The 25,770-nt window shown below is 40.0% G+C and overlaps 1 protein-coding gene across 4 annotated transcripts in view; it reads right to left on the reverse strand.

The window, feature by feature from the left end:
* The window catches only part of PIP5K1A (phosphatidylinositol-4-phosphate 5-kinase type 1 alpha), a 39,882-nt gene extending 23,324 nt beyond the window's left edge, over positions 1-16,558 (reverse strand). For 2 of the 4 annotated variants that reach the window (XM_061120851.1, XM_061120848.1), the window contains exons 1-2: positions 16,025-16,558; positions 7,277-7,315 (exon numbers count right to left, since the gene is read on the reverse strand). In XM_061120851.1, coding sequence (XP_060976834.1) covers positions 7,277-7,315; positions 16,025-16,106 — 121 coding nt within the window. In that variant the 5' untranslated portion in view covers positions 16,107-16,558. Of the gene's footprint in view, positions 1-7,046; positions 7,093-7,276; positions 7,316-16,024 lie in introns of those variants that run through there. The other 2 variants (XM_061120849.1, XM_061120850.1) reach the window with 2 other exon arrangements.
* Positions 16,559-25,770: the final 9,212 nt, after the last annotated feature.

Below are 25,770 nucleotides of genomic sequence, written 5' to 3' on the forward strand. Positions count from 1 at the left end.
TCTACTAACTATTTCAGAAGAAAAGGTAAAGAGTTGATCTACAGAAGCTTTACTTACAATAGCCAAGATATGGAAGCACCTAAGTGTCCATCAACAGATCAACGAATAAAGCAGCTCTGGGTGTCTATGTGTGCGTGTGTGTGTCTGTACACAATAGAATACCACTCAGTCATAGAAAAGAACGAAATCCTGCCATCTCCAACAATCTGGATGGCCCCAGAGTATTATGCTTAGAGAAATAATTCAGAGAAAAACAAACACATTATGTTATTACTGATATGTGAAATCTAAAAAATAAAACAAATGTGTATAACAAAAACAGACTCACAGAGAACTAGTGGTTACCAGTGGGAAGTGAAAAGGGCAGAAGGGCAAGCTGGGGTAGGGGATAAGAGACACAAACTATTATGTATAAAATAAATAAGCAAATAAATAAATAAGCAAGGATATATTGTACAGCATAAGGAAATACAGCCATTACTATGTAGTAATTTTAAATGGAGTATAGTTTATACAAATATTGAATAATTAACTGTATACCTAAAACTAAAATAATGTTGTAAATCAACTATCCTTCAACTAAAAGAAGAGTTGGTCTGTAGAGATGAAGAAGCTATGGATGGGTAAACGCAATCATGAAAAAATGAAAAAGCATTCAGTGCAGGCAAAACCTGATTCTATATCCTTACATCTTCATCTTGATCCTGCTGTAAATGCAACAGGAATTTGTTGTTTACTTACTAAATATTTAATCAGTGGAGATGTGTAAGATATGTGTGTGGTTAAATATCATTTATGACTTTTATCAGTTTAAATGTAGAAAAGATCTCAAGAATATATTTAGAAAGTGACTAAAAGACCACTATCCATAGAAAACTACTCCAAAAGGTTAAATCAATTCTTTTTTTCTTAAGGTTAAGTCAGTTCTTAAGGGTATGCCATCCTAAAGACTTCACCCATGATCACACTGGAGACACATGATCACTCAGGGACACAGACCTTTCTCCCCTTCATGTTGAAAATTGTTGGTCTTTTTTCTTCAAAGACTACTGATATATTACTTTGATCCAGTTCAAGAATTCAAAGAGAATAAAGATTAGCCACATTAAAGAAAATTAAAAAGAATCCAGGGACTTCCCTGATGATCCAGTGGTTAAGATTCCACCTTCCACAGCAGAGGATGCAGGTCTGATCCCTGACTGGGTAACAAAGATCCCACATGCCACGAAACAACTAAACCCAAGTACTGCAACCACTGAGCCTCCACACCACAAGAGCGTCCATGTGTCACAACCAAAGAGTTCACATGATGCAATGAAGATCCCGTGTTGTGCAACTAAGACCTGATGCAGCCAAGTAAATAATAAAACAAATTAAAAAAAAGAAAGAATCCAAATGGGACAAATCCTCAATAACGTAAGTTAGTAGCTGAGTAAGAAAATCTCAGTTCTGGTCCATATGTAAGGTTTAATGGTAAAAGCATTTCTGGTACCAATAAGCCGAGCAGCAAAATTTCCTTTCCCTTAACGAGTCAGAGTAGCAAAATTATGGGAAACAGATGGTTTTCATTCCTCTTTCCAAAAAAGGAGGTAAGAAAAATGTCATCTAGCTGTTAGGAAGATGTGCTGCATAAAATGACCCAGAAAATTAGAAAAACAGCAAAGCCCAAAAATCTATGCTTTTTGCAGGATGCTTCATCTTCAATCAGGTCAAGTTGAGATAGGTGAAAGACCTGGAACCTAGGACTGGAACCCTGAGCTAAAGCTTCCAAGGAACAGTAAGTCAGCACAACTCAGATTCAAGATTAAAAGTGATAACTTAACTGTAAAATTTAAGGCACTCACTAACAAAAAATTAGTCAAACCCTTTGAATCTTAAAACCCTTCAGATGAGAGCCAACATGCTGACCTAGGTTCAGATCCCTGTTGTGTGTTAGTCATTCAGTCATGTCTGATTCTTTGCGACCTCATGGACTGTAGCCCACCAGGCTCCTCTGTCCATGGAATTCTCCGGGCAAGAATACTGGAGTGGGTTGCCATTCCCATCTCTAGGAGATCTTCCCAACCCAGGGACAAACCCGGGTCTCCCACATTGAAGGCAGACTGAGCCACAAGGGAAGTCCTCAAATCCCTGTTACATCAGGCAAATTATTCTCTATTAATAACTAAAAAAGAAGAATCTATATTAGAAGGTTTATGTAAAGATTAGATGAGATAAACTAAATCAAAGTACTTCATGGACTGTGATGTGCTACACAAATATGTTGTCATATGTGAGTTCTAATGGAAGAGCAAAGTTTGCCTCTCAGGAAGGTTTAATGTTCAATTACCTAGACCATCATGAAATTCTAATTAGTACCTCAAAGTTCTTGGCTGCTCCCCAAACCCTTAGCCTCCCCATATCCCCAACAAACCCTTGTGCAAGTATACACACAACAGTAGAATTAGTGATTCTCAATGAAGAAATCAGCATTCTTTCAGTTGAGAAAACAACACTGTTTCTGGACTCTTTGGTCAGTACTTGGCTTATTTCTTCCTCTTTTACCCCAAAGGAAGGGGTTTGGAGGGATCTGACAGAACCAAGAGCCAATGTCCAATCCTAGGCTGACAGTTTCTCCTAGAACAGAACAACCTCTTCATGCAAGGAGTCACTGGACCAAATTAAACAATGAATGAAAAAAGCAGGTGAGTGAGTTCAAGGCAGAGTGTAAGCTTGGGGCCTTCTTACTCCCTAAAAAGTTCTACCTTGCTACCTTTCCTAGTTTTATCTCACAAACACATAGCTCCAGAGCTGCTACACTCTTGCAAAGTACCCAGAATGAGGGTGGGAGGACTTAATTCAGTGGAATATGGTGCCAATTACTTAGCTATCTCCAACTGCAAAACTTGGATTAATCCCCAAAACACTACAGCTGAGGCAGTTGGAAGGATACTGGGGTCTGAATAATAATAGGATTGGGGTCCAGTGGTTAAGAATCCATCATGCAATACAGGGGACACTGGTTTGATCCCTAGTCTGGGAAGATCCCACATGCCAAAGGGCATGTAAGCCCGTGAGCCACAACTACCAAGTCCATGCACCTAGAATCTGTGCTCAGCAATGAGAAGCCACTGCAGTGAGAAGCCTGCAAGAGTAGCCTCTGCTCACAGCAACCAGAGAAAGCCAGTGTGCAGTGACAAAAACCCAGAGCAACCAAAAATAAAAATTATTTAAAAATAATCATCAAAACAAGTAACAACAGGATGGAGAATCAGGAATCAAGACTCATTCTCTTCCTTGTCTGAAGTTTTGCTCCTAGGGTACAGGTCAGAACTCCCAAACTACCAAAGAATGGACAGGAATAGAAAAGTAGAGAATTGTATTAATGTTGCTATAACATCCAGCTTGGTAGAGAAGAAACCCAATGAACAGCAGAGTAATATTTTAGGGAACAAAGTGCCAACTGCTAAGGCTTGATGGCTTGGGCGACTTGGCTCATGTCAATGAGAAAATGCCTACTGAGACTGAAGAGTCACCAGTACCTGTTCACCTCTTCTTAATCAAGCTTTGTCTTCAGAAGGAACAGCAGCAGAAACAGAGGAAAGCAGAGATGCGGGGGGGTGGGGGATTGGAAACAAAAAGAAGAGAAAAGAATACCAACTCAGCAATGGCAACACCCATCCAGCCAATGTTTAAGGAGAATGAGATTTATCCCTAAATTAGGATAAGATTAGAGTATTAATCAACAGAAAATCTGTTTTCTAGCATCTGTGTAAAAAACACTCTGATAAGTATAAACTATCATCTTATAATCCATACCCACAATCCATATATAGCATCCTTTTTTGGTTGAGAAAACTGCAGGTCAAGAAGCAACAATTAGAATCAAACATGGAACAACAGACTGGTTCAAAACTGAGAAAGGAGTACGTCAACGACGTATGTTGTCACCCTGTTTATTTATTTAACTTATAAACATCATGCGAAATGCCAGGCTGGATGAATCACAAGCAGGAATCAAGATTGCAAAGAGAAATATCAATAACCACAGATGTGCAGATGACACCACCCTTATGGCAGAAAGCAAAGAACTAAAGAGCCTCTTGAAGGTAAAAGACAGTGGAAAAGCTGGCTTAAAACTCAATATTTAAAAAACTAAGATCATGGCATCCGGTCCCATCACTTCATGGCAAATAGGTGGGGAAACAATGGAAAACAGTGATAGACTTTATTTTCTTGGACTCCAAAATCACTGCGGACAGTGACCGTAGCCATGAAATTAAAAGATGCTTGCTCCATGGTAGAAAAGCTATGACAAACCTAGGCAACATATTAAAAAGCAGAGACATCACTTTGCAGACAAAGGTCTATCTAGTCAAAGCTATGGTTTTTCCAGCAGTCGTGTATGGACATGAGAGCTGGGCCATAAGGCTGAGCGCTAAAGAATTGATGCTTTTGAACTGTGGTGCTGGAGAAGATTCTTCAGAGTCCCTTGGACTGTAAGGAGATCAAACCAGTCAATCCTAAAGAAAATCAATCCTGAATATTCACTGGAAGGACTGATGCTTAAGCTCCAGTACTTTAGCCACCTGATGCAAAGAGCCTACTCACTGGAAAAGACCCTGATGCTGGAAAAGACTGAAGGCAGGAAGAGAAGGGGACAAGAGAGGATGAGATGGCTGGATGGCATCACTGACACAATGGACCTGAGTCTGAGCAATCTCTAGGAGATGGTGAAGGACAGGGAAGCCTGGTATGCTGCAGTCCATGGGGTTGCAAAGAGTCAGAGACAACTGAGCGACTAAACAACTACTACCGAGTTCCAATGTTAAATTTCCTCCTCCTCAGGGAAAAATGTTTCCTTCATGTTTGTTTGACCTTCATGATCATGTAGTTCCTACTTATTAATAGGCCCTGGACCAAGAAGCATTCTAAACCAAAGACTAATGTTGCTCCACTGGCAGCAAAAAATAAAGCCATGACGAACAGGTTGTGTCAGAAAAATAACTGTGGAAACAGCTTAATTCTAAGTGGGTCAATATATGATGCAGAGCCAATCATGGTGATTTCTTCAAGTACCAGTTCCTCTATGGAAAGATGGAAATGTAAAAAGACCTAGGGGACATTAACAAGGACCAATGTATAAAACTGTACTCAACTACATATTTACTAATAAAGACTGGCTTGTTGTTCACTAATAACTAAACAAATAAAAGACCTAGAGAAGCAAGGATATACTCACTTCTGGAATTTTTTAAAAAATTCTGAGCAGACTGAGCAGGCTCAATCTGGCTGAAATCTATAGATATTAATGAAAACTGATTTTTAAATAGAACAAGTTGAGAACTTAGCCCCTTCAGCCACATATGAACCTATGTGCCCATTTAAGCTAACAAATAAGTAACAATTTATATTAAGAAAAAATCATTCAACAAGGGCCTTTGAGATTTTAATCTATTCTTAATGTGAAAGTTGCTCAGTCGCGTTCAATTCTTTGGGACCATATGGACTATACAGTCCTTGGAATTCTCCACGCCACAATACTGAAGTGGGTAGCCTTTCCCTTCTCCAGGGGATCTTCCCAGCCTAGGGATCGAACTCATGTCTCCGGCATTGCAGGCAGATTCTTTACCAGCTGAGCCACAAGGGAAGCCCAATTCTTAACAGTAAGACATATTTAACCTATAAATAAACAGAGCATAAGGGATGTGCTCAAAATTAAAGAGCAAAGGTGGTGACAGAGCCAGAATTGGAATTCACATTTCCAACTCCCCAGTTCAACTCTTTCTTCTAAACCATATTTTGTTTTCAATTTCCTGGCCACTCTAAGGGGGAAAGGAAAGCACCAAAGGAACTAGAATGCTTTTACAAACTAAATAAATCTCACAACTGCTAACGGACAGTATGAACACATATTTTCTTCCCCTGAGGTATTCCCTTCCCTTCCCACTTTCATTGATAAAAGGATAAAGAGTCCTCCTTTGGTTCCTCTCAATGGAATTAACAATACCACCACTCTGTTCCTCCAGCAACAGTCATCAATGTCACTGGCAAAAACAGTAGGAAAGTACCTTTCATTTCTTTCAGTGAGATTATACTTGTTTTGAAACAGACAATGCCAGTATTTTAGAGGAGCAGAAGCTGCCCTTCAAAACTGACACTGGACAGAGCAATATCACACAAGTTAAGGTCCTCACTAGCAGTACAAAGTACCTCTTTTCTTCATAAAAAGACACAAACAACTTTAACAGAAAGATAGTTTTTAATTCTTCTCAGATTAAGAGTTTTCTTTTTGGTGTCAGTGGGACCATGAATCGATCTGATTAAAAGCATAAGAGTTATGATCACTGAATCTGCAATGACAAAAAGAGGGCATCTGATAGGCAGTCTTGTTGTTTTAATGATCTTAGAATTGACTATACAATCAGTTACCAATCCTCGGCAAATATCCACATTAACTTCTAAACTATTCTCTGAAAGAATGATCAATAACTCCAGGTATTACACATGGAGGAGCTCAGAATTTTGACAGCTCAAATCAGAAGGGGAAGTTCCCCTCTGCACTATTCTTTGTTGAACAACAAATATGTAATCTGGTTTAAAGTCAAGTTAGTTCACACACAGACTTTTAGATTAGTGAGAGAGCAGCAAGGTATTGTGGGTAGGAATGTGGGCTCTGAAATCAGCACACCTAAGTTGGCTAGGTTTGAATACTAGATCTACATTTACTAACTAGATAACCTTGACAAGTTGGTTAAAACTCTCTAGGCCTTGGTTACCTCATCCATAAAATGGAGATATAATAACATGTACATCATAGGATAGTTATGAGAATTAAATAAATCCTATATAGCACTTAATATGTAATAAATGCTCTGTATATACTAGCAATTATTATTACCATTGTGAATTATAAAACCCCATCTACAGGATGAGATGGGTCAGGGGAAATGAGAGGTACAACAGAAAGGGAAAGAAAGAGAGACACATTTACTGAAACAAAAGGAAATGGAGTTACATGGGAAGACTTCGAGGGAGACAAAAGATAGTCAATGGATCCATCTTACATTGTGGGACTGTGAGAAAAGAAGTTGCCATGTTAAGGCAGCATTTTTCTGGAGGGGAGAGGGGAACGGAAGCTGAAGTCAAGTAATCTTTCAGGACACTCACAGCCTTCTCAAAAGGCCATGCACGCTACTAAAAAAAAAAATTTGCAATTGTTATGGGGAAGAGGAGTCCGCGGCTAGTAACTGCAAGGAGCTCATGCTTCTTCAGCACAGATACACATCAGATCTACCTCTCTTACGGTTGACCCCACAGCACAGAAAGTGGAGACCTAAATGAGGAAAAACAGAAAATTATCACTTACTGCTGGGGTTCTACTTGCTTATAACAGAACAAGCATATTTTAAAAATACCCATATGACATCTCTAAAGTTTAAAATTATAAACAGGGCCTGAACTGATCCCCAGTACCATATTGTGAAATGTGAGAAGATTTTCTGCAGTTCTAGGTAGAAGTCAAAAAAAAAAAGAAAAAAAAAAAGCTCTGGCAGAAAAATTCCAGGAGTGATTACAAAACTTGTGACCCAAACAATTTCACTATTGCATGATTTCAGATTGGCAAAAAAATTTCAGGTATAAAGCTCCTTGCACACAGGCTTCTATCTTTTTAAAAAAGAATGTGTATACATTTTACACATTTGAGGATCTTCCACTCGTCACGGTAATTTGGTAATATCTAGCAGAGCAAGAAGTCTTAAAAGCAAATATGTACCATTTGTCCCAAAAGTGAGAATTTATCCTAAGGAAATAATTGGTCAAGTGGACATATATACAAATATATTTATTGTAACATTGTATGTAACAACTATAATTGCAAAGAATCTAAATGTACAATATAGGTTATATAAGTTGTGGTATAGTCATAAAATAGTATAGAACCATTATCCTTATGTTCATTTATAGACAGGATGTCACAATAAACTGTTTAATGGAAAAAGCTAATAATTATATAGTACAGTATTTTTCTAAAACAATTATCTATAAAGTCATATGTATTTATACACATAAAAAAGGTCCAGAAGATTATATACTAAAATGTTAAAATATGATTATATTGGATAGTATGGTTAAGGTGATATTTTAAGTTTTAAGTTTCTATTTTCCTTATGTATATAAATTTTCTATAACAAACAGGTAATTTAACAATTAAAGAGATATGTAGGAATGGCTTTATTGTTGTTTTATAACCCATTCTCCCCAGTAAACTAGTGCTCAACAGTTCCACACATACAGATCACCATCAATCCCCTCCCTACACATTAACTTGAGCTCATTACAACATATTATGCTGCTATAGAGATAGACTAGAAGGAAAAATGTGAAAGATGATGTCTAGAAAGCTGCTGACAACTGCAAGCTACAAATAAAGCATGACTCCTATACACTCACTCCTGTTCTCTATTATTTGAGATTCCCATACAATCTGAAACAAACCTGTATTACTGCATATGCTAACAGGTTCTCCCTGAAGAATTTATCTTTAATATCCTTTAGAATATCAATATTCTCCCATAAAACAGGTATTCCTAATTTCAGCTTATCTCCTGGATATTTGAAAAATAAAGATCTAGCCTCTAAATTATGAAAATTAGCTGAGAAATCTTTAATGCTACTAAAATAATTTCAAGACAACTGAACCAGCCGGTTAAGTGCCACAGAGGAAATAATCCAATCAATTCTTGCTAAAATACAAAGTTGAATCATACTATGTCACAGAAAATTTTTCTGAGTAACTCTGAATAGTCTTAAGGAAGCACTCCATTTTGGTCCTTAGTCCCAGCCTAAATTGTGTTTGTGATGAGAAAGATACCAAAGGGGCTGGTTTCTAGTCACCTGGCAAAACATCACTAGGACTCTCCATAAACTGGTTTGCAGCTACTAAAGCACTGGCAGCTATGACTTACTATTGAGAGCAAGAAGAAAAGGTAGAGGAAGAAAAGAAAATTAATACAATTCTGAGAAATGTGAAAAAGGTAAACTTTAGAGGGGAAATGAGTTGGCCTTAAAAGAGGAGATAATCAAAACAGATATTTTCAGACAGTACACAGCTCCAAAATAAGACTTATAGTTCCCCTCCCCCACTCCCCCTCAGCATGTGGAACAAAACAAGAGTTGGCCTTAATACCAGAGCCTCTCCCAGTGCTTTCAGAGAAGAAACATTTCCGTCAAAGATGAGATGACATCATCTTCCAGATGAGAAACTAAGAGGCAGCCTGTGACTGACTTTAATGCTTGAAGTACACGTTTAATTTCAGGATGCTAGAACTGGGCAGGATATGCATTCCTCAGACGAGTTTTGCCTGAACAGGTCATAAAGAAGAGATTCCAGAGACTTAGCTTAATGAGCTACCAATACTACTACATAAATCTGTCAATTCCCATAGAAATCAGAGAGACAAGCAGGCTTTTTGGAAGCAAAATGATAATTCTGAGGGGGTGTTTTGGTTGATAATACTGACAACCAGAGATTTTTTAAAAAAAAAAAAAGCAAAAACCTGCACAAAACAAAACAGTCATCACCCAGTTATTTTCTGGACTATCTCAAACAATCTCTCTAGTCCTCTTTAACCTGAAATACTGAACACCACTTTAATTATACCCCTGCATGTAGGAGGCATAATATGTTATTCAAATGAAAATACTCAGAAATGTCAGCCTGCCTAATGAGAAGCATTGCTGAGCACACAGCTCTAAGAGGTAGTGCTGGGAGGGTGGGGGTCAGGCACTGTTACCATACCCTCAGTAAGAACTAAAAGAAGTCAATTATGAAACTCTAGCCACATCTTAGAGAAAAGTTAAATTTTGTTCCTTCAGTTCAGTTCAATCACTCAGTCATGTCCGACTCTTTGCGACCCCACGAACCGCAGCACATCAGGCCTCCCTGTTCATCACCAACTCCCAGAGTTTACTCAAACTCAGGTCCATTGAGTCGGTGATGCCATCCAACCATCTCATCCTCCATCGTCCCCTTCTCCTGCCTTCAATCTTTCCCAGCATCAGGGTCTTTTCAAATGAGTCAGTTCTTCACATCAGGTGGCCAAAGTACTGGAGTTTCAGCTTCAACATCAGTCCTTCCAGTGAATATTCAGGACTGATTTCCTTTAGGATGGACTGGTTGGATTTTGTTCCTAGCAGGTGTCAATTTTTACTAAGAATTTTCTAGAAAAAGGTCTGAAAAGCAAGGATGCTCTTAGACACAAAAGCTCAAAACTCACTGATCTACCAGTCCTGGGGTCAACCTGGCTCGGCTAAGAGCCAAGTAGCAAGGAATGAATCACAAATTTACCAAGACTCATCACGATAACATACAGACTTTATGCAAAGTCTTTGCCACTCTTAACAATTTGAACCTCAGTTTCCTAATTTAGAAAATAAGAAGGAAAAAAAAAGAAAATAAGAGGGTTAAATTAAAATATCTCTACATTTCCCTTTAATAAACTTTTGCTTCTAGTTCTATAAGCCACATTTCATGATTCTCAGCCCACAAATATGTATCTCTTAGCACTAAAATTCTGGTCGAAATTTGGGGGGGGGGGGGGGGGGTGTGGATATCTGAGTCCTTCTTTAAAAGACCTGAGTCTCCTGGATAAGCCAATCCAAAGCTAAGGAGCAGTTCAGATGTCCAGCAGTTCGCCACCTCCCAATTCTATTTCCAAACCTGGTTCTATCTTTAAAAAAATAAAATAAAAAGCAGTATTGCTGGCCTGGAACATACACTGAGCTGAGATATGAACTTAAATAATATCACAATGGGTATTAATTGTCCCAACAATGCACTTCAACCACCCACCAGACCCTAATGCAAGAAAATCACAGAGATATGACCAAGTTACTCCTCTACCATTTCTTTTATACAGATTCTTATCAATGAGAACTTCAAGTTTACTAGGCATGTTGTGCAAAGGAAAGCTAGTATTAAGCTATTAACATATCCTAAAAAAAAAAAAACCTCTTCCCATTCTCTCCCTGCAACTTCCCTTTGCTTACTCCCCATCAATGATACTGATCCTTTGAGGTGGTGTTTATTCTGGGTTAACTCCATAAAGCTCAGTTTAATACACAGCAAATAGTAACATATATTTAACTGCCTACAAGGAATCTACCCTTCTCTCTCTTTTTGCCAGTCTTCCTCAGACTCCAACAATAAGGGGACTTTGGGGGAATCAGATATTTGAAAATTAATATATTCTGCATACAACCATTACAAATAAACAGACTTAATAGGAGAAAAAAGAAAAATAATCAGTGACAAAGTTTTAAAAGATGGAGGGGCTGAGGGAAAAAAGTTCACTTCAAACAGAAAACATTAAAACAACAGTTCATAGGAGATATGAATAACACAGGATCGACACATATGTAAAAATAAAACAATGTTCTCTTTTGATAGGAAAGGGTGGAGAAGTGAAGTGCAACAGGGGAAATGAGCCAGGAAGGGGTTTCCTCTAGGAAACACCATCAGTCCAATCACTCACTCTTTGAGACTGAATGATGGCCTGGGGTTTAGAACACAAAGGAACAGATTCCCTCTGCCTGGCTATCAGAAAATAGCATACTTCCTGAAGTATACTTGTATCCTTGATCAAGAGGACACACTCAGTAAAAAGAAAAACCAAACTGACAATGTTGGCCTTTTTGCTTTCTTCATGTCAGGTAAGAAAATGCCAAAATTCTAAGAAAGTAAACATCCAGCTTAAAGGGTAAAATACCACCCACCCCCAATGCAGAACTTCTCACCAGTTACCTGAGTTTGGCCTGGTGAAGTTGTTCACTTCACAGGCTGTAGTTTCCATTATTTTTATTTAAAAAATAGGCTGATGAAACATGTAATAACTAGTAGCTAGCACATATTTGAGCACAGTTATTAATCAGAAGAGTTTTACATCAACTTAGAACAGCACACAGAAATTAACAAAACAAAAAACAAATTAACAAAACATAACATGTATTTTTATATTTAAGGCTAACTTTAAGTACACATTACCAATTAATAACAGATGCTGGATACCTATTTAAGGCTATATAATTATACTTAACCCTGGGCTTGAGCAGTCATGGCAGAAATAAATGGATAATTAAAAAACAGTGACATTCTGATGTCAGTTTTCTGGAAGAATCTACCAAGGGAACAAAATAAAAAAGGAGGGGTATGTGGGTGTAAGCCCTCTGTGGAAAAAGCAAAAGGAAAAATCTCTCCTTACTTATAAAATACCAACCAAAAGGATACCTGTTGATAGTCTCATTACATGGCATTCTGTTCTGTCTTTACATTTCCAAACTCCAGTTTCTCCCCCCAATAATGTGACTTAAGTTGCTTTACTTTTCACTAGTACAGAAAAATTAAAGGGAAAGAGATCAGTCTACAAATGGCTTACAATGTACACAAAGAACACAGACAAAAAACCCTCAACGAAATTCCTACCATTTGGAGTTATCAGATTACAGCATACATTTACTGGTGGAGCTGCAGGGAAGGACAAAGCACCAGAATCAAGGATTGATGAGACTGGCTCTACTACAAAAGCTCTGGGCAAAAATGTTTCTTTCCTGTGTTTTTTGGGGTCTCCCTCAGCAGTTTAAGGGTAGATCAGAAAAGGAGCTACAAATGTTACCTCCAAATCATCTGTACTCATGATAGAATCATTTGGTAATGTGTGTCAATTTCAGAAATGTTCTGGTCGGAAAGCAAAAGGAGCTACAGGTTCATGATTTTCTAGGGTTTCAAGTGCTTTTTCTTAGGGGAGTCACACAGGATTTTATCACAGCTCTTATTTCAAGGGAGCAAGGGACACTTTAATCTTCTACTTTTTAACTCCTCCACTAAATTCAAATCAAGTCGCCAAAACAGAAACTTTACTCCCTTTCTGGTAGTAAAAAGGAGAGTTGGTGGCTTATTTTCAAATTTTTGATGAACTAGTCAAACTGGGGGACAGGTTCTCTATACTGTCACTAGTGTGACAAATGGTAGCACTGTCAACAGCATCTCATCCGTGCTTTTATTTTTTAAGTGGTACCACTGACCAAAGAATGAGGCTAGGACAGAAAGGAAGGAAAGGAATAAATTTCCTTTATACACTGAACAGCTGAGAGCAACTGCATCACCTTTTATTAACAAAGTATAAGAACAAGGAAATGATGATGGTTCCTGTAAGATTAATATTAATTTATAATCACCTCCCTCTAATCCAAACATGGTAGTTACTTCAATGGGAAAAGATCTCTCCAACATCTCTTAGAGTGTATGGTTTGCTTTAACTCCTTTATTTAACCTGTCAGCAGCATTAAAAGACCAGCTCCAGCTTAATGATTAAACAATATAGCCAAGGGTTTAATACTGACAGGGAAGAACTGTTTTAAATTACCAATCCTTAAAAAATAAATAAATAAATAAATTACCAATCCTTTCTAATTTGAATGCCAAAAGATTTTGAACCTTAAAAGGTTATGAATGACTTATCTAAAACATCAATCTGTCCCTGAATCCTAACATTCCTGTTTTGTATACACTGCCAGAGAACCTTACCTTTAGGATTTCAGTTTCACCAATATTTAAGTGAGTTCAGCTAAACATCTCAGGACAATAAGTTGATTTGAGAATGATTAAAACACAAACACACACACTCCTACCTTGAATTTCTACAAAGCTAGCCTTTTGGCCTTTAATGATTTAGGAGACCATAAACCAATTTATTCCTGCCAATGCCTTAATTCCCCTGATACTATCCAGACAGAGCACCACTCTCCTCCAATCACAAAACACATTCTCAATAGCCTTTTTGGCATCTGAATCAAACACCTTATCCTCTTCAAAAACATATCCTTGAAATGAAATATGAAATATTCTATTAAATTCAGTAAGCCAAAACTGAAGTGAATGTACAGATATGCGAAAGAAGTCCACACTGTGTATCTGCACAAAATAATTCCATGTTTTCAGGAATATTTATGAGAATTTTTCTTAATTTCTTAATCCAACGGTTTCAATATTTGCCAAAGAAAAAGAGAAAGAGGGTGAAAAAAAAGTAAAAAAAAAAGGAATCTAAAGCTATTTGTTTTTAGTCATTAAAAAAAATTTTCAGCCATTTTTGTATCTTGACCTCACATATGAACACAATAAAGCCAAGAAGCTGTAAAATTGACTGAAATCTATTATTTTATCTTCTGGTGAAAACACAACAGCTAAAAACATTTACACTATCTGAATAACATCCTGCAGTCTTAAGATCTGACAGAAAATATAAAAATATCAAATACTGACACCTAAAACAGATAGTAGGACTATCTGAAGTAGGAGCAAAAACCTGAAGACACCACTATGTGACAGAAATAGTTTCTTTTACTCCTAAATCTGCCCATGTGGACAATATTTTCATGAGATAGAGGCTGAATCAAATTCTGGGATATAAACACAAAAACACAAGGCTTTTAAGATTAAGCTGTTTCTAATACCTGATCTGATGGTTAAGAAGTCTGCTTAAAGACTGTACACAACCATTCTTGTTTCAGCACTGGGGGAGAGGAAAAAGATGTTTTAAATTAAGAAGCTACTGTATTTAAAAACTTTCATTTTAACTTTATCCTTCTTCACACTTAGAATGCAACAGGAGTTGCTCCGGCCCACTAATCTTTTAGGAAAGGCAAAAACCACCTCTCAAGAAACTAAAAATAGATTGTACATAAACAAAACTCCAGTTTGTGAAGAAGATATTTATGACCAAGTATGTGCTCACCCGAACTGAACAGGAAAAGGTGGAACCCTCTATTTAGTCAACTCAAAACGAATAGGATGCAATCCCAGGATTAAGCAAGTGTCAATGTCTGGTGTATAGCATCCGTCATCTGGCGGCCTCTCCTGTTCACAGTGTATAGGCAACAGTCACTGTGGAACCCCAGACATTTCTGATGGAAGCTCTAGAACAGTTTCTGACTCAAACTCCACTCCCCCCCCCCCCCAACAACATACATCCCAACACCACACATTTTCCCCTCCTACACACAATCTGTTGCTCCTTAGCCCTCCCTCAATCTTCAACAGTTTCTAACTACTTTGAGCTAGATTCCCTGGCTCCCTTCTCCAAGTGCCAATTTCGTGCCTAAGCATTCTTCCAGTCCATTTCCTATTATGCAATATTCCTACACAGCACTTAGAACCATCCCCACCCTATCCTTTTCAAGCCTAATTTCCAGCATCACCTCCCTCAACTTCTACTGCAATTCGGGATTACATCGTTCCGCCTTCTCCACCTGTTTTCAGTGTTTTTTAAGCCCTGCTTTTCCACATACCTCAGGCTCTCTTCAAAAACTTCCCATTCCTTCCCAAATCTGGGCAGTCAAGAGATAGGAATATCCAGAGGATGTGTGACAAAACGTGTATCTTTCCTGCGAGCGCGCGCGTGTTTGGGGGAGGGGAGGCACGAAGTGAGAAGGAATGACGCATTAGGGGGAGGCTCTCAGGAGCCTCCAATAACTCCCACTCCCAAAAAAATCCCCAATCCCCTAACGCCCCAGCACTGGTAGCATCCCATAACGCTTCCATACCTTTTAAGTCCCATGGTTTCTCTTCCACGTTTTTATCCAATTAACCCCGCAATCAACGTGGAGTCTACCTGCCTCTTACACTACGTAATTCCTCTCTACCTATCAAGCCTCTATTTACTCTTTCTCTACTCCCTTCGATTCCCTTTCTCTTTCCTTCCTACTCCCACCGTCAATCTCCATCCTTTTCTGACCCTACTACTTCAAAGTCCTCAACTCGGTCTCCTTGAAGACAGCCAGTGTTTCTGACAGCTTCCCTTTTCTGAATCAAATCCATCCTTTCCTCACATTCCTTCTGCCTGCTCTGAAAGCTACATGAAAGCCTAGTTCTCGGTCCTCCTCACCGGCAAAGCCTCAAACATGTCCAGCTACAGGTGCCCTTCCTGGGTCTCGCTCTTCCTGCCATCGCACAGCCATCAGCCCCCAACCCACGCCACGCCCTGATTACCTGAGGCCGAGGGGCAGGGAGGGACGCCGGAATCCGCGGATGAACACCCTACCGCCGACGAGCCAGAGGAGGCGGACGCCATCTTGGCAGCCCCCTCCCCCTCAGCGGCCTGTCTTTCTACCGCGCTCTTCCTCTTCTCGGAGTCGAATCTCCCCCACGTATCCTCACGGAACCCGCGTTCTGCGGGCCACCTCCCCGCCCCCTCCGGGGCCTCTCTCAGATGCGTCGCGCCGGCCCCGGGACCAATTCAGGGCGGAACCATTAGGATGGCATGGGGGAGAATTCTCGTCTCGCACCGTTTTAGCAACTTTAACCCCTTTCCGCAGGAGCTACTTTCCCCTTTCACAACAGAGTAAGCTCAAGCGGCTGCCGGGAAACTGCGTCTGGATCAAACCACACCTAAAAGAAAAAGGTGGGGAATGAGGAGTCCCTGCGGAGCGAACTCCCCCTCCCGCTTCTTCCTAGCCACAGCCTGTTTATCGCCCAACCCCACCGCTTCACTCCCGGTGGCCAAGGAACTCCGGGCATCGCGCATGCGCCCAACCTTCTCTCTCAACGGCCACCCCATCCAATGGGAGAGGAGGGAGGCCCTGAGAGGAGGCAAGCCAATCAGGAGGCTGAGTCTGGTCACATGACACAGGTCCCTCGCGCCCTGGCAAATCCGAGGAAGGAAGACCGTGCGGCTCTGTCTACGGTGGCTTGGTGAGTCAAGATAGAAGGGAGTCCTGGAAGGGACTAGATTGAGAAGTCTGAGCTCTAGAAAAGAGTGTGCCGGGTTGGCAGTCACAACCCGGGAAGACCTCCCGACTGAAGCGCTGGTGTCTAGTCAAAGAGGTTAAACAGTTAAGTATCAAAAACATCACATGCCACCAAGTATTATTCCGATTTTACTGCCTTGTTTATTATTTAACAAGCGTGCGTGTCTTGCCTTCCTTTGAATGGCGTTCGAAACAGATCTACACTTTGCCTCAAGCGCAATGCCAGGCACAATGATGGAGCTGAGTAAATATTTGATAAATAAACGGATAAAGACCTGTCTAAAACGCCACGGAAGACGATCAGAAACATAACAACAGTCTTCCTGTGATCCGAGCCCTTAGCCTCCCTGTTACTTATGCTCCAAAGGTCACTGAGACTCAGAGAAATTCCCTTTTCTAGTCTAATCTTCGTACTAACCCCGCTCAGTTTTAACAATTATGGGGATTTTGGAGATTATGAACCTTGATGGGGAATATAAAGACCTATCTCTGAACAGACTAAACAGCCAGAGAGTAAGGACTGTTTCATTCTTGTATCTCCAGCTCCTCCCATGATGTAACTCTGTACGTAGTAAGGGCTCAATAATTATTTTGTGAAATGAATAAATGAAGATAAATGGGTTTAAAATCCTGGGTATTGCAGCCCCCAACATGGGCCTAGTTATTCTCTATCTGAATGTCTTCTGGGTCTTTGAAAGGGAACCTAGTACCTCAACGTCCAGAATATAATCCCAAGCTTTTACCTCTGCCTTCTACTCCTCCCTCATCAAGATCTAAAATAATTGTTTCCCTGCTGCCACCTGCTGGGTTATTCATCTTTTTGGTAGTGAAAGTAGACAAACTTCAATGCTTGAATTGCCTCTTACCCTGACTCACCAAGGCATAGGTCAACAGAGGGATCACCTCCCTTGAATTTGATCTATGAAGTAGATTTCAACGTTCCTGCAGCAAGAGACCCCTGTATTGTAGTTTCTTGGGGGTCTTTGTTTCTCCTTTATGTACCAAAAAATAGCCACTATTACTCCTACCATCTTGTATTATGTCAGTTCTGTTTACTTGTTCTCCCTCAAAGACTGTGACCATTTCAGGGCAAAGATTACATCTTATACATTTTTATATCTCAAGCGTCTAGAATAGTGCCTCGCACAGAGTCGGTGCCCAATACATGTCTACTGAATTTATGAATGGATGAAGGCAGAATTCAAAAAGTGGAGTTAACAGTGTTTTCTACATGTGTGCTTAGTCACTCAGTCATGTCTGACTCTTTGCGACCTCATGGACTGTAGCCTGCCAGACTCCTCTCCCCACGGGATTCTCCAGGCAAGAATATTGGAGTGGGTTGCCATTTCCTTCTCCAGGGAATTTTCCCAACCCAAGGATAGAACCCAGCTCTCCTGCATAGCAGGCAGATTCTTTACCATCTGAGCCACCAGGGATAAAGCCAACAGTGTTTTTCATATTTCCCCCCTAAATCTTGTCTTTCCCTCCACTACCGCTTAATCCCTGGGCTGGCCTCTGAGTCATAGAGCCACTCTTCCCCAGTAACATTCCTGGCATAGCAGTACTCTAGTGACGTGGCAGGGTGTGGAAACAGGAGCAAAGCAGGACACATTGGCCTGGTGCCCCCGAGGAAATGGAAAAGGGAGTTTACCAATATATACTTTGTAAAGAGGGGGGCAATCTGGTGATCTCAAAATAGGGCCCCACATACAAACTTGAAGGACAGAGTGTATACACAGACACACACAAAGACACACACAGACTTAGTAATGTGACATTCATGCCTTAGAACAGTACCTCAGGTCAAAATGGAGTGGTTAGGTCAACACAGAGGCAAAATAAGACAATGATACCTTATTCACTCAATTAGTCATTAATTCATTAATTCATTGAATTAGCTAATGTCCTCAACTATGTCCTCAACACTGGGAATTTCTGGCATACACAGATGATAAAGTCTCTGCCTGCAAAAAGATCACAGACTAATGAGAAAGACAGACACAGAAATCATTAAAATAAAACAATAGGTGCCATCATAAAGTATGAACAAACGCTGTGTTTTGAAAACCATATTTTCAGAATAAAAATGGGGAAGAGAAGTTGATGCATTCTTTTTTTTAGCTAATTTTTATTGGAGTATAGTTGCTTTACAATGGTATGTTAATTCTGCTGTACAGCAAAATGAATCAGTTATACATATATCAACCTTTTTTAGATTTCTTCCTCATTTAGGTCATCAAAGAGCATTGGGTAGAGTTCCCTGTGCTACACAGTAGGTTCTCATTAGTTACCTATTTTATGTATGCATGCTAAGTCGCTTCAGTCATGTCCGACTCTTTGCGGCTCCATGGCCTGTAGTTTGCCAGGCTCCTCTGTCCATGGATTCTCCAAGCAACAATACTGGAGTGAGTTGCCATGCCCTCCTCCAGGCAATCTTCCCAACCAAAGGATCCAAGTCTTATATTTCCTGCATCAAGCAGGCAGGCTGTTTACCACTTATGCCACCTGGGAAGCCCCATTTTGTGTATAGTAGTGTATCTGTGTCAGTCCCAATCTCCCAATTCATCACACATCTTCCTTACCCTTATGGTAACTGTAAGTTTATTTTCTACATCTTTGACTCAATTTCTGCTTTGCAAATAAGTTCATCTGTATATGATTTTTCTAGATTCCACATATAAACAATATACAGTATTTGTCTTTTTTTTTCTCTTTCCGACATAGTTCACTCTGTATGACAATCTCTAGGGCCATCCATGTCAATGCAAGTGGGATTATTTCGATACATTCTTTTTTTTATTTTATTTAGTTGCTCTGGGTCTTAGTTGCAGCATGTGGGATCTAGTTCCCTGACCAGGGATTGAACTCAGGGCCCCCTGTATTGGGAACACAGAACCTTAGCGACCAGACCACCAGGGAAGTCCTGATACATTCTTGATAACACCAGAAACTATTTGAGATTGGAACTATTCCCGAGGTTCTAGGAGGCATGATCTCAATGGTTCTAGGAACTTTGGGAAGAGAGGAAGGGTATGTGAGAAGACGTCACTGTATTATAGAATTGGAATTTTGCCAGATAGACAAGAAAGAGATTTTTAAGGAGAAGAAAAGCGTAGAGGCACTACAGAGAATTGGTGTCAGGGAAATGATGCTAGAATAGGATGATGTGGCAGGAGTTGAGGCCATGAAAAGCAGGGAGAGGCTAAATTATGAAGGATATGACTTTGTTAATAATTATTACCTACTAAACGTCTATGTGCTTACTAAATACTGTGCTAAGCAGATTATAAGGATTACATTTCTTAATATTCTCAACCACCTTAAAGGGTAGATTAATACTTAGGTTAATACCTATCAGTCCCACTTTACAGATAAGAAAACTAAACTTCTGAGATGTAAAGTAACTTGTCCAAAGTCATAGGGCTAGAATTTAAGCTCAAATGCAAGTTCACGTCTGGCTGGCTCTTAAAGCTGTGCTCCTAATCACACTACTATTCTGCCACAAGGATTTTGGACTTTATCCTGTAGTTGACAGGGAGTCAACAGTTTTGAGTAGAAGAGTGACAAAATCTGGGTTTTGAGAAATGTTTTTTAAAAAGGCCTTAAGGACAGTCATCCCTGGGTGGGCTCAAACCACCCACCCTTTGGTTAACAGCCAAATGTGATAACCAATTGCACCAACACTGTACAGGAGGCAGTGACCAAAACCATCCTAAAGAAAAAGAAATGCAAGAAGGCAAAGTGGTTTTCTGAGGCGGCTTTACAAATAGCTGAAAAAAGAAGAGAAGCAAAAAGCAAGGAAAAAGAGTAAAGATATACCCAACTAAATGCAGAATTCCAGAGAATAGAAAGGACAGATAAGAAGGCCTTCTTAAATGATCAATGCAAAGAAATAGAGGAAAACAATAGAATGGCAAAGACTACAGAGCTCTTCAAGAAAATTGGAGATATCAGGGGAACATTTCATGTAAGTTTGGGCACAATAAAGGACAGAAACAAGCAATCCCACTCCTGGGCATACACACTGAGCAAACCAGATCTGAAAGAGATACGTGTACCCCAATGTTCATTGCAGCACTGTTTATAATAGCCAGGACATGGAAGCAACCTAGATGCCCTTCAGCAGATGAATGGATAAGAAAGCTGTGGTGCATTAACAAATTGAAAGATAAAAACCGTATAATTATCTCAATAGATGCAGAAAAAGCCTTTGCCAAAATTCAACATCCATTTATGATAAAAACTCTCCAGAAAGCAGGAATAGAAGGAACATACCTCAACATAATAAAAGCTATATATGACAATCCCACAGCAAACATGATCCTCAATGGTGAAAAATTGAAAGCATTTCCTCTAAAATCAGGAACAAGACAAGGGTGCCCGCTCTCACCACTACTATTCAACATAGTTTTGGAAGTGTTGGCCACAGCAATCAGAGCAGAAAAAGAAATAAAAGGAATCCAGATAGGAAAAGAAGAAGTGAAACTCTCACTGTTTGCGAATGACATGATCCTCTACATAGAAAACCTTAAAGACTCTACCAGAAAATTACTAGAGCTAATCAATGAATGTAGTAAAGTTGCAGGATATAAAATCAACACACAGAAATCCCTTGCATTCCTATACACTAACAATGAGAAAACAGAAAGAGAAATTAAGGAAACAATACCATTCACCATTGCAACAAAAAGAATAAAATACTTAGAAATATATCTACCTAAAGAAAGGAAAGACCTGTACATAGAAAACTATAAAAAAACTGATGAAAGAAATCAAAGAGGACACAAATAGATAGAGAAATATACAATGTTCATGGATTAGAAGAATCAATATTGTGAAAATGAGTATACTACCCAAAGCAATCTATAGATTCAATGCAATCCCTATCAAGCTACCAACGGTATTTTTCACAGAACAAGAACAAATAACTTCACAATTTGTATGGAAATACAAAAAACCTCGAATAGCCAAAGCAATCTTGAGAAAGAAGAATGGAACTGGAGGAATCACCTGCCTGACTTTAGGCTCTACTACAAAGCCACAGTCATCAAGACAGTATGGTACTGGCACAAAGACAGAAATATAGATCAGTGGAACAAAATAGAAAGCCCAGAGATAAATCCACGTACCTATGGACACCTTATCTTTGACAAAGGAGGCAAGAATATACAATGGAAAAAAGACAACGTCTTTAACAAGTGGTACTGGGAAAACTGGTCAACCACTTGTAAAAGAATGAAACTAGAACACTTTCTAACACCATACACAAAAATAAACTCAAAATGGATTAAAGATCTAAATGTAAGACCAGAAACTATAAAACTCCTAGAGGAGAACATAGGCAAAACACTCTCCGACATGAATCACAGCAGGATCCTATATGACTGACCTCCCAGAGTAATGGAAATAAAAACAAAAATAAACAAATGGGACCTAATGAAACTTAAAAGCTTTTGCACAACAAAGGAAACTATAAGCAAGGTGAAAAGACAGCCTTTAGAGTGGGAGAAAATAATAGCAAATGAAAAAACAGACAAAGGATTAATCTCAAAAATATACAAGCAACTCCTGCAACTGAATTCCAGAAAATAAATGACCTAATCAAAAAATGGGCCAAAGATCTAAACAGACATTTCTCCAAAGAAGACATACAGATGGCTAACAAACACATGAAAAGATGCTCAACATCACTCATTATCAGAGAAATGCAAATCAAAACCACAGTGAGGTACCATTACACACCAGTCAGAATGGCTGCTATCCAAAAGTCTACAAGCAATAAATGCTGGAGAGGGTGTGGAGAAAAGGGAACCCTCTTACACTGCTGGTGGGAATGCAAACTAGTACAGCCACTATGGAGAACAGTGTGGAGATTCATTAAAAAACTGGAAATAGAACTGCCATATGACCCAGCAATCCCACTCCTGGGCATACACACCAAGGAAACCAGAACTGAAAGAGACACATGTACCCCAATGTTCATCACAGCACTGTTTATAATAGCCAGGACATGGAAGCAACCTCGATGCCCATCAGCAGACGAATGGATAAGAAAGCTGTGGTACATATACACAATGGAATATTACTCAGCCATTAAAAAGAGTTAATTTGAATCAGTTCTAATAAGACAGATGAAACTGGAGCCCATTATACAGAGTGAAGTAAGCCAGAAGGATAAACACCAATACAGTATACTAATGCATATATATGGAATTTAGATGGTAATGATAACACTATATGCAAGACAGAAAAAGAGAAACAGATGTATAGAACAGACTTTTGGACTCTATGGGAGAAGGCGAGGGTGGGATGATCTGAGAGAACAGCATCGAAACATGTATATTATCAAATGTGAAACAGATCGCCAGTCCAGGTTGGATGCATGAGACAAGTGCTTAGGGCTGGTGCACTGGGATGACCCAGAGGGATGGGATGGGGAGGGAGGTGGGAGGGGGGTTCAGGATGGGGAACACATGTAAATCCATGGCTGATTCATGTCAATGTATGGCAAAAACCACTACAATATTGTAAAGTAATTAGCCTCCAACTAATAAGAATAAATGTTATAAAATGAAAAAGAAAGAAAGAAAGCTGTGGTACATATACACAATGGAATATTACTCGGCCATTAAAAAGAATACATTTGAATCAGTTCTAATGAGATGGATGAAACTGGAGTCCATTATACAGAGTGAAGTAAGCCAGAAAGATAAATACCAATATAGTATACTAATGCATATATATGGAATTTAAAAAGATGGTAACAAAAAAATGGTAAAAATAACCCTATATGCAGGACAGAAAAAGAGACACAGATGTATAGAACAGACTTTTGGACTCTGTGGGAGAAGGCGAGGGTGAGATGATCTCAGAGAATAGCATTGAAGCATGTATATTATCAAGTGTGAAACAGATCGCCAGCCCAAGTTGGATGCATGAGACAAGTGCTTGGGCCTGGTGCACTGGGAAGACCCATAGTGGGGGTGGGGAATAAAGGACAGAAATGGTAAGGACCTAACAAAGGCAGAAGAGATTAGGAAGAGGTGGCAAGAATACACAGAAGAACTATACAGGAAAGGTCTTTGGAGAAGGAAATGGCAACCCACTCCAGTATTCTTGCCTGCAGAATCCCAGGGACGGGGGAGCCTGGTGGGCTGCCGTCTATGGGGTCGCATGGAGTCGGACACAACTGAAGTGACTTAGCAGCAGCAGCAGGAAGCATTACTATGAACAAAGCTAGTGGAGTTGATGGAATTCCAATTGAGCTATTTCAAATCCTAAAATATAATGTTGTGAAAGTGCTGCACTCACTATGTCAGCAAACTTGAAAAACTCAGCAGTGGCCACAGGACTGGAAAAGGTCAGTTTTCATTCCAATCCCAAAGAAGGGCAATGCCAAAAAATTTTCAAACTTCCGTGCAATTGCATTCATTTCACATACTAGTAAAGCATGGCCAAAATCCTTAAAATTAGGCTTCAACAGTATGAACCAAGAACTTACAGATGTATAAGCTGGGTTTAGAAAAGGCAGAGGAACCAGAGATCAAATTGCTAACATTCACTGGATCATAGAGAAAGCAAGGGAATTCCAGAAAAACATCTACTTCTGCTTCACTGACTATACTAAAGCCTTTGTGTGGATCACAACAAACTGTGGGAAATTCTTAAAGAGATGGAAATACCAGACCACCTTACCTGTTTCCTGAGAAATCTGTATGCAGGTTAAGAAGCAACAGTTAGAACTGGACATGGAACAACAGACTGGTTCAAAACTGGGGAAGGAGTACATCAAGGCCATGTATTGTCACCCTACCTATTTAACTTATATGCAGTGTACATCATGCAAAATGCCAGGCTGGATGAATCACAAGCTGGAATCAAGACTGCCGGGAGAAATATCAGCAACCTCAGATATGCAGATGATACTATTCTAAATGACAGAAACTGAAGAGAAACTAAAGAGCCTCTTGCTGAGGGTGAAAGAGAAGCGTAAAACGCTGGCTTAAAACTCAACATTAAAAAAAATACAAAAATCACGGCATCCAGTCCCATCACTTCATGGCAAGTAGAAGAGGGAAAAGTGGAAGTGTTACCGAAATCGCAAGTCCATGCGCCCGATGCACAGTGAGGCCCATAAGTACTAAACATAAGAGTTTGGAAGACAGAAAGGTTTATTATAGATTCATACAAGAAGATGGGTGGCTCATATCCTAGAACCCCAAAATTACTGAAGGCCGTCAGCAAGTCCCTTTAAAAGCAAAAGGTGAGGGATGGGTGTGGTTAGTTGTTATAGACTTCCAGGCATCAGATCCTTTGTTCTCGAGGTCAGGTCATGGTCAGGTAATAATGTTCCTGAAAATCTCTACCAGATGAATATTATTCTCTGTCTTGACCAGAAAGGGCAAAGTCCCAAGGCACAACTTTTACCCTCCAAGGTCCCAGTCCTGGCTAAGAGGAGGCAGATCTCACTTGGCAGCTCCTTCAAGGCCAAGTTCCCATACCCTACCCAGCTGTCATCCCTGAGGGAGCCAGGCATCCAACCCAACTGGCCCTCAATCTCCTCAGGCCATCCAAATGGGGAGACCAGGTCTCACAAACTGTGACTCATACAGATGGTCACTGCTAGTGGGTCACAGAGACAGGGATGGGAAGAGGTTCACTGCTTCTCAAAGTCTGGGCCCCAGCTAGTGGAGGGCCTTAGTGAGGGCTCTGGAGCCCTGCAGGTCGTAGTCCCTGGGCTCCCTAGTCTGCTCTCTGGGCCTTCCAGCTCACCTGCTGGCCCAAGGTTGGGTAAACTGGAGGGTGTCCAGGAGAAGGCCTGCATCTGCCTTTTACCTCACTCTCCACCTGATGACCACCACCCCATAGATTGTTGACTGAATCATTTCCTCAGTGGTCCCCTGTTGACATTTACCAGTGGGCAGGACCCACTGCAGCTGCTGACCAATAGCTGAGCAGGACCTGTTGCCTAGTAACAGGGTGCAGAGT

This window comes from Dama dama, chromosome 20, assembly GCF_033118175.1.
Source record: "Dama dama isolate Ldn47 chromosome 20, ASM3311817v1, whole genome shotgun sequence".
NCBI classification, from domain to species: domain Eukaryota; kingdom Metazoa; phylum Chordata; class Mammalia; order Artiodactyla; family Cervidae; genus Dama; species Dama dama.